Raw genomic sequence first — 10,700 nt, 5'->3', positions numbered from 1 at the left:
TAGGCTCACGTTTGAGAGTCCTCCCTTAGTTTGGTTGCCTATTAAATTTGTGCCCTTGTGGCCTCTTTTGTTTGTTATGTAAACCGGTGTTTGTGGCAATTTGTTTGTTTCAGGCTGCTTGCCTGCCATTTTGTTTACCAGCTGTTTAAAATAAACCACTTATTATACCAATTCCAATCTGGTTGTGTTGCTTCCCTCTGATTCCCCTAGCTCAGAAGGGAACGTAATACACGCGCATGATGGCTGAGAGAAAGAGGAGCGTTGTGTGGAGCAATTTCACAACTGGCAATTCAAACTTAGCGAACTGTTTCTGTGTGCAAGAAGACAGTTCGCTACTCTGGCCACTTTGTATTGTTATTTTTCATGTTTGCACTTTAAATTTGCAAAAGTAAAACGTTTATTTGTCTATAAAAACTGTCCTGTCTTTCTTCATGAAAATGAATTCAGATTTAATCTATTTATGATGATTTCAGCTCAAAAATCATGTCATGCAGCTCTCCCCAATATGAAAGTAGCTACATAAGATGCTTTTCATTTAAAAAATCGGTATCGGCGATACTGGCCCTGAAATACTTGGTATCGGATCGAATCCAAATGTTGTGGTATCACCAACCCCTAGTTGCGGGAGCTTACTTCCTGGTTCAGCAAAGGGTGTGGCCGAGCGCTGAGGACTAATAAATACTGCACCTACACCTACGTCACTTCAGGGCAAAAATTACGGCCCCGCCCACTGTTGGGTGAAAACAACGCTGTCATTTGAATGGCGATCAATACAAATTCCCAAGTGCCAATTCGATCAGACATTTTTGAAAACCGTGGATTTTTTTATCTTCAAAGAGCCCAATATGGTCAGTCAGGCAAACAATTATAGTCAATCATTTGAAATCGACAATCAGTCTCGATCTCGATATATAGTTAAATTAAAATCAGTAGGCGAGGCTGTAATTTCTCCATCTGTTTCTCTCATGAGCGAGGCGGAAAATAATAGTTGTATCATGCCAACAAGCTGCTGTGTCGTTTATTGCACCTCAAACATTAAAACAAATCCAGAGTTCAGTGGTTCTGTACTTCTTCTAAGAAGGAAGGACAGTAACAGAAGAGCTCTGTGGTTTTTAGGCTTAATGATCGTTCAAATGACAGGCGTTGTTTCCCCCAAAAGTGAGCGGAGCCGTACTTTTTGACCGGAAGTGACGCATTTCTCTGGATAGATTGGGACAAACCACCTGCTTCCATGTTAAAGGGGGGGATTTGGGTTTTTGTCAGTGTCCTTTGCGTATTCTGTTCTATCATTCTGTTACTATTAATTATCGGCCTGCAGCTAATGAAAATCCCCAAATCATTATCTCAGAAACCGGAAGCACCACAGTTGTAGTTCTTCCGGTTTGCAAATACATAGGGTCTTAAAAATATATATCTACTAAGTATATAAAATATGTAGTATAGACAAACGAGTAATTACACTGCATCAAGATTATGTATATTAAAAAAAAGATGCTGGTTTATTTAAGATATTTGAGATATTTCTAGATATATCTAGAAATTGCGTTTTTTCAGTTGGTTCTTTCTTTTTTGGTTACTGTGATTATAATCACAGTAACCAACGATGTACTGTAGATAATCACAGTAACCAACAATGTACTGTAGGTATACCTACAGTACATTGTTGGTTCCATTCATATATACCCACATGACAGCTAAGACCAGAAGAGCTTTATTTAACAGCTGGTCCTATGTTTGTGACCCCTCCTGTTGTTAATTGATAACATTACATTACTTCACATTACATTACATTAATTGATAAGCCTAAAACATGCACTTGTCAAGGTTCAGAGGCAAATTTAGCAAATATGGCAGTAGCCATCGATCATCTTAAGATAAGATAAACTTTATTGATCCCAAGTTGGAAACATTTGCGTTACATCAGCGTGTAACAGTTGTAAATATGCAGTGGTGTTTATTTGTAAATCATTTAGTACAATCACACAAATTCTGTGTTTTAACCTGACATACCTGAGATGAAAAACTTGGGTCGCAGGTTCCTCAACAGTGCATCACAAGTGTTAGAAATTAAAATCAATGTTTTAATGGGGAAATGTAGTTTAAACATGCCATCAGTTTTAATGCTCTTTTATACTGAAAAACCAGAAATTCTTGTGCACAAGCAGTTAAGCTTTTATTCTGAAAATCCTTCATCTCCGGTTAGCATTTAGCATGTGGCTAATATACGATTTCCTGAAGAGGTGAATTTAGTAGCGAAATGAGAGAGTGGTGCAAACCGAAGCCTACTGACTTAACACTACAACTATAGATGTCGAGATACTACCATGCTGAATATTAAATGAAGGTACAGTTTATTTGAATACATTATTTACAGACGAGAGTAGCATGTGACAACATCCGGAATGACCGGAAACCAAACGAGCCGAGAAGTATTGTTTAGAGTATTGATTACAGCGTTTAGAATGTGTTAAATGAAAAGTGATGAAAGAGAATATGAGGAGAAACGGCGTGTTAAGCATATTTGAATGTGAAAAGAACCTATCCTCTGTTTAAATGCAATAACTGACATTGGAGACGAGGCGAGCCGGCTGGCGGGGAGGAGCCAGCAGACGATATATAAACAGCACCGGAGGAGAGATCCAGTCTCTTCTCTTCCCTATCGAGGAGCGGATCACAGCTGTTTGTCTGACTGAACAATATTCTGTCTGTAACACTACCGCGCCTTTTTTTAATTAAAGTACCCAATTGAACTTTCACAGAGACTCCATTTAGTCTCCTATTTTAAAGCTTCTCTCCTGGACGGGAGAATAACGAACACAGTTAACACAAGACATCTATCAATATTTGTGTATACCTCCACCATTAAACTGTCATATTCTGCACATTTCTTATACTATCTACATACACTTTATATTTAAGCAATAGCTCACGACAGGCCGTGGTATATGCTCATTATATCACAGCTAAGGGGCGTGGTTCGGCCCGAGGCGAAGCGGAGGGCCAAACCACGCCCCTTAACTGTGATATAATGAGCATATACCACGGCCTGTCGTGAGCTATTGCTTAAATAATACATATTTATAATATCAGTTAAAATAAGTGCTTCAACATAGTTAACATTGCTGGAGGTATACACACAGTTTTTCATTCATTGCATAACTACACCGTTTGTGTATATATGTCAATAAACCTTAGAAAATCTTGAAATCTTGAAAGGGATGTGCAAAATAGTCATTATATACAGTCTTTAATTAACTATTAGTAGAGAATAACGAGTAATGAATATACTTTATAGGGATCCTAATAATAAAAATAATGAAATTCAACAACATGCTTTAACCACTAGGTGTCCCTTTATATCAGGAGTGCACGTTTATGGTGTAAATACAGCCTATCTACCAATTGGATCAAATATAAAAGTCAGCCGAATTAGTGTTGATACTGTAAAGAGATGTATTGTGTGAAAATAAATGTAAGATGTTGTTTAATTGCTGATATATTTATGATCCACGTCACGTTTTCAGTGTTGGCGGCAGTTCCTCATGTTTGTCTAGAAGTCTTCTCATCAGGCTCTATAAATAGAGAATTACAGCAGATATGTAACATTTAATGCAGCCGAACCGTGTATTACAATGCCGTTATGTTATGACCTCCAAAGAGAAAAGCAAGCACACTCGGAATAGTGTTTTCGGTCTTTTTCCGGTATTTGTTTATGACGATGTGATGTGACATGTGAGATTGGAATTGCACAGGGGAAAATAACGTATATGGCACCATTTTAGATGCGGATTTTGTTAAACTAATACGTTTGCGCTGTGCACCAACACTATACATTGACGAGGAAGGGGGTAGCAATAAAGATAACACCATTAAACAGTAATTGTTACACAACATAACAGAAATAATATCGATAGCAGCGTCCCTAGCAACCACCTTGGTAACAATGAAAACGTTGTATAGACACAATTTCCTGAAGTAATCTTCGCTATAACTAGCAAACTAAAGATCATGTACATCCACTGCACACATAATCTGAAATAACAACTCATATTTCTCGCATCAAATGACATCAAGACGCATTTTAATGGCTAAACTAACTTTAAAATAGGCATTTTACACCGAGAATAAAACGAAGTTCGGCCATGTTTTTTTTTTCTGCAGGGAGAAATGTTAAGATCACGTGACATAGACGCCAGCCATTGGAATGAATGGTGAAAAAAAACTTAGGGATCTTACAATTTCAGAGGCGTTTTTGTAGAAATACTACGTCCTACGTTGTGGACCAACGTAGTTATTACACGTTTTTTTGTGAGACTGGGTTGTTTGCACTTATTATAATCATCTGAGGCTTCTGTTTTAATGAATGAGGTGCCAACACGTTATCTGACAAAATAAATAAAACCCTATTGAAAGCTGTGATGTAGGCTGGTTTTTTTTCAAAGCATATTGAAGTATCAAGCATAATTTACCTACAGTTGACTGATTTTTCTAACTTATTACTTAACTTATGTGAGGTATATACCTCACCTCTAGCTAATGCCCCAGACCTTCGTATGTTTTTCTGCATGTGGCCCTCAGTGAATAAAGTTTGGACAGCCCTGATTTAGATGAAAGCTGTTGAGTAACTGCAAGCTTAGAGCACCACAGTAGGCTACAAACTTTGTCACACCATCTAAGATAAAATGTGAGGACTTGGGATTTCAAAGTCTGAGAATGAACATATGGCATTATGCGCGATTCTCTTTCTCTTCCTGGCAAGTTATTTCATTTTTCATTACATTTTATTATTAAAATATGTTTATCCAGAAACACTATCTACTACCAACAACGGGAGGGAAATGCCTGGTACCACTCTACAAACTTAATATTCATTTACATTTCTGTGCAAGTAAAATACATACAGCAAGATTTTTGAAAGGAGGAAGATACTCAAGAAAACGCTTGATTTGTGAGATGATGCTGTATGTCCTTTAATGCAATAATAAAAAATAATTATATTGGCAATATAAAACAATCAGTTTATCTTATCCAAAAAACATCTTATATTCTGAGTGATTTGGTGGCTATAGATCCTAACTCAAAGTCCAGTTTTCAACATCTCTGCTTTCTCCAAATCAGCCTATAGCAACTACAGAGTGCATTATGCTTAAAAAGAACCACAACGGAAGGCAAACATGCTAAGAGCTGTTCAGAACAGCAACACCAAAATGCTAAAAGTCATTATTGAGAAAGTGGAAACACAACAATCATTCATCAAGAACTTCAGTGTTGCACTCGGTTGTACACTTAGAAAAACAGAAATAGAAATTCAGAGCCAGGCTACTTTCCTACTTCCTAACTTCTGGAAATTGCTGTTCGAGGTCAATATGAATATTTGATTCTCCATTTTACAGAAATGTACATAAATTGTCAGACAAATATTGATTGACAAAATGAAAGTGGATAGATGTTGCATTACAACAGAGCACACTCGATTAACTCCTGAATCTCCCCTTGCTCTTCCTGGAGTTGCTTTGACTTTCTCTTTGTGATACTTGGTTGACAGTCCACTCAATTATTGCATGTTAGTAAAAAACGTTAAAAAAAATTATTGTACAACTGTAGATTATGGAAATAGGTAAATGGTTAAAAAATACAATAACTATGTATCATGGATCGGGGACACTTAAGCATCTTTCACGATACGTAATCCCTGTGGGAAATCCGCCAGTTAGTTTTATTTTTGTTATTACACCCCCTACTTATCCCTTCCATTTCATACAGCTGTTATCTTAATGGTTGCGCATCGAAAGTTCAGCAGCGATCCCGGTCAAAGTTGAAATAATTGTACCTTTGAGTGCAGCACTTTGAGTGCAGCACTTTGAGATGCACAATGCTGAGGGTTGCGTTGTCTTTTTCTATAGAAACACAACGGTCACATCAGCTCTGAGCCATTTTACCGATGTCATGTGAAGACAGCGTTGGGAAACAGCTTCATCCTGTCTCTTGCTACAGCAAACCTCACCATGCTTCATGTTTACCACAATACAGAATGAAATGTACTTTCTATAGCTCAAAGTGCCTATACATAAACATGTTCATGTTGGGTATGTTTCAGGCCTTCAGGGTCCTTTCTTTTCTCAAATGTAAAGGCGTGACAAAATAAATGTGGCTCTCATAGCCATGACTTCTTAGTCCGTCCCAGCTTGGCCATGTTGGCTAGTTTCACCTTGACTTTGTCTCTGCTCTCTGGACTTCTCTTGGAGGTGCATTCCACAGTTGAGTCTGTCTCGAAGGAGATGGCCGGAGGATGTGCGAGCAGACCTCCAGTTTTCTCTGGGGCCAGAGCAGCTGGGGTCTGCAGAACCAGCTGGCCCCTCAGAGAATGCTTGAGCTGCAGCAGGAGGGGGTTGTGGTTTGGGTACAGTCTGACGGTGTCCCTCTCCTGACTGCAGCAGGTGGAGCAAGCTGAGCATAGGACACGGAAAATGTAGACCCAGCCCAGGTAGTGGAGCTCTGCGATGTTGAGCATGAAGCAACCCAGGCTGATGCTGAACATGAAGTTCAAGAAGATCGTTTTCTCTGTGGCACGAGACACAAAGCAGTCTGTACGAGTGGGGCAGGGGTAGGTCTCACACGTGTACAGCTGAGGCACATCGAATCCAAACAAGAAGTACTGACCCACCAAGAAAGTGATCTCCATGACAGATCGTAGTAAAACGTGAATAATGTAGATGAGCAGAACCTGATTGGACTGCTGGGTGGGGTCCTCTCCTACTTCGCTATAATGCTCCTCCAGAGGGCCTTCTTCTACTCCTTCCCTGCCCTTCACATCCCATTCCTCCCTGTAGTGGGGACAGTAGGAGGGCATTTTGACCCTCAGGGCCTCCATCCCATCCTTACCCATGTGCCTCTGTCGGGGGGGGCTCTCTGCGATCACCTGTTCCCTTTGGCCATCCAGCTTCTCATCCTTGGCAATCTTATGCAGAACAAAGACTATGTAAAAGATGGAAGGGGTGGAGACCAGGACAATTTGGAAGACCCAGAAGCGTAGATGTGAAACAGGAGCGAAGGTGTCGTAACAGACGTTGTTGCAGCCGGGCTGCTGTGTGTTACAGGTGAACTTGGACTGCTCGTCGCTGTAGACAGCGTCACCAACCAGCGCCACCAGCAGGATACGGAAAATGAGCAGCATGGTTAGCCAGATCTTCCCTATCACTGTGGAGTGGTTTTGAACCTCGGACAGGAAGCGGCCAAGTATGGACCAGTCACCCATGGCTTACCTTCGAGGGAAATTAAAAGATAATGTCAACAAGGTTTTTAAAATGTTTCTGTCCCTTCTTTTGAAGCAGAAAGAATGTCATTGCAACCATCCCACTGTCTGAAATGTTTAATGTTAATGTTACTACCCCACTTTTTTGCACAAAGAAAATGCTTTTCAGTTAAGTTCAGTCGTGGCTGTTATGTTCATGGTAACACGGTGAACTGTGTCAACACTTCAGTTCTTCGTACACAAAAGTCCAGCCTTGATCTTAGGAATATTTGTTTAACAAAAATATTTCTCAGAGCTTTACATAGGGCTTTCAACCAGGTGTCAGTAGCTGACTGAAGACGGATTAAAGGAATATTGACATCCGACCACATTCATGACGACTGAGAACCCCATTCACTGAGGAGTATAGTTCTATATCCTGGTTTCAGAATACGTACAAGCTCTTATCACAGTTTTGAGAAGCTAGCTGGCGTTCACTGACAGAAACTACATATACTGCGTATCACACAACTACATATTTCTGATCATTGTCTGCCATGTTTACTTGTGCGTCTTCAACTCAGTTAATAGCAACAATAATGATAACTGAAAGGAAAGTTAAGGTCTGACATTGCTAATGTGATAAATGTTTTAGCTTTCCTTCTTATAAATATCCCATTGCTCAGACCCCCTATAAAGTGTGTAGAGAAACGACTGTGGCCTTCAGGTAACGTTAGAACGTGAAAGTCCCTGTCTAAAGTCAGAGTGAGGTTTGTCTGTTCTAGGCTTCTAAACATGGCGGACAATCTATAAAAATCACTCCTTTTAAGCTAACAAAAACACATGGATTCTTAGCTTCAGGTGATTATACAGTAATGAAAACCTAGATATGAATATTATATAACATTTATGCCAATACATCCACTTAAATAAAACACACTAGACTGTTAAATCCTGTTGGGAAATTATGTTTATTCATAACTACTTATGTTGTTCCCCCAAGCTAAAACGTTTTCAATTCAAACATTATCTCTAATTTGTTGGTGTCTTCCTATGAAGAACTTGTCTAAATCACAAAAACTGGACTTCAGGTGCCCAAAATTATAGAAAGACACATACAAATGAAGGGTAACTAAATGAAATTTGAACTCACCTTGATGTAAAATTGAACTTTCCAGAATAAATCCTTACAAAGAAGCCTTTGCCATGCAGTTTGCATGGCTATTTTTATTTTTAAATTGTTGATGAAATGAATCCTGTTGAGCGTGGTAAGGGAGAATAGGCTGACCACACATATTGAGCCAGTCTATCTGAAACTGGCATTGTGCTATGTGGCTACAAAGGCTGGCAATGTACAGTGCAACAAAGATTTCAAAACAAAATGGGACAGGGGGGTTGGCTTTCCTCTTCTGAACAGCCGGGAACAGTCAGACAAAAAGCGTTTGGAACAAGCTAGAAAGGGGACACAATGCAAGCTTATGCAAAGGTTCAGTATTTAGCTCGCTCCAAAGGTACAAGTTAGAAGGGAATTATTCATTTTACATTTCCTTTGTTTTCCAGATGAAGCCACGAATATTTGCTTGCGCCGGCAGGTGTCACCTCTCCATTCAACCCAAAACCCTAACCCTAAGGCTCAGTTAATGATGGTCCTTGTTACTTGGGCACATTTAGTGAAAGGATGGATAAGCTTCAGCAGCATGTGAGGTCAACACTAAACAACACAGGTCATCCAGGTGTAAATACCAACTGTATCAAAGTCAAACAGATCAGAACCAGAAGTCTCAACCCCACTGAAAAACAACATGTGGTCAAGGAACTATGTGAAGGAAAATTCATCAGGACTTAGGAAAAGACAACTGCGGTACTAAGAGAATACGACTGCACTTACACTCGTGGTCTGATTAATGTTGCGTCTCTGGATAGTATCGATGTGCGTCTGCCGTGGGTGAACTATCATTTTCATAATTTCCAATAAATATGATTGTATAAAACTGATTGTATAAATAATACTTTCAAGCGTTATATTCATAATTTTCCTTTTGGTTTAACATATTGTTGAGAGTTTAAAGTATAGAAGCACTTTGGCATAAGATGGAAAATGCTTTCCAAAATACATATCCAGTACCAGTAAACATTTTGAAAATATAGCAGCAAGTTGAAAGTATTAAAGGTGGAAGTATATATTGCACAGTTATTTACGATTTATATATATATATATACTATATTGCACATAAGTAGTATTGCACATCAGGGTGTTATTGTTGTTATTGTTGTGTGTGGGGGTCTACCAGGGGCCGTGGTGGTCTCGCGGGGGGGGCACAGAACTTTCTTTATCATTTCGTTCAGTCTCTTCCTGCCACCCCAGCAGGCCACACCAAGATGGCTGATGCCACCACAGAGTCATAGAAGGTCTGCAGGAGGGCCCCTGAACCCCAAAAGACCTCAGTCTCCTCAGCAGGTATCTGCTCTATCCCGGCTTCTTATACAGAGCATTGAAGCTCCGTCCCTAACGTCTAGAGAATTCAAGCAGCTCTCTTCATGGCTGCCACTTATATACTTCTGGGTCATTTTCCTCCATAAGAAACCTTCCTATGAAAGACTGTTACCCTTTTGGGTTCCCCTCTACCATGGACTTACAAGTGAATATGTTAATATTGCATATTATAGTCAGTTGAGGGTCCTCCTCACTTGAAGGTTCTTTCCATTGGCTTTATTCATGAAACTGCTGATCTCTGTAAAGCTAGCCTATGTTTCTGACCACAAAGGTAATATAGGCCATCCTCCCATTAACTCTAAAATAACTGATGTATAATTATATAAAAACAGTAGAACAAGCCAGGCCCTCCTAAATATTTAATAAAACTAAACTATAGCTATTTTCTTTAGATGTATGGATGTTTACTTTTGTTAATTAATTTGTGTTAACTTTTAAGAATTCTAGTCAAATGTCAAGATGTTTACTTCATTGTGTATTTGTTTATTTAAAAAAAAAAACTGTTATCATTGTTTAATCTAAAGTGGAGCAGTTACCAAATTAAAATGTTCACCTTGAAAAAAAAGTATTTCTGATTCTGAATATTATTAGTAGCCTATTTAAGACAGAATTAATTAAATAAACCACTACTACTAATTATAGACTACTATTAAAAGCATCTCTCATTCTGAAGTATTTCTTAATACATATTGAGTAAATAAATCGTACTAGGCCTATAGCTATTTTAAGTATAACGATATGTTCCTAACCTAGTAGCCCGTATTCTGTTTATATAAAAATTATAAAAATACTTTTACGTCATTCATATATTTATTATACTGGCACTACTTTTTCGTTGTAAACCTTATTTTTTTTTTTTATCTTACGGCCTATCCTCTTTTAAGGAGTTTTAATAGAAACTGGAAAAGTGTGATTGTATTTTTTGTAAAATCCAGACGTCCTGAAAAAAAGTCTGCTGGACTTGGTTCAGCCCTG

At 38.8% G+C, this 10,700-nt stretch overlaps 1 protein-coding gene across 1 annotated transcript; it reads right to left on the bottom strand.

Annotated features, from left to right (window-relative positions):
* Window positions 1–6,154: 6,154 nt before the first annotated feature.
* On the bottom strand, window positions 6,155–8,479 carry LOC307038302 (gap junction delta-2 protein-like; the record flags this gene model as incomplete). Its single annotated transcript, XM_079679694.1, has 2 exons — window positions 8,385–8,479; window positions 6,155–7,262 (listed from the first exon to the last, which is right to left on the bottom strand). The coding sequence occupies exon 2, from the start codon at window positions 7,253–7,255 to the stop codon at window positions 6,155–6,157; it is 1,101 nt and encodes a 366-aa protein (XP_079535820.1). The 5' UTR covers window positions 7,256–7,262; window positions 8,385–8,479.
* Between the last annotated feature and the right edge of the window lie 2,221 nt (window positions 8,480–10,700).

The sequence above is a fragment of the Notothenia rossii genome (assembly GCF_949606895.1).
Source record: "Notothenia rossii genome assembly, chromosome: 4".
Taxonomy (NCBI): Eukaryota; Metazoa; Chordata; class Actinopteri; order Perciformes; family Nototheniidae; genus Notothenia; species Notothenia rossii.
The sequence above is the reverse complement of the archived record's forward strand: the minus strand, read 5'-3'. Positions and strand labels throughout refer to the sequence as shown.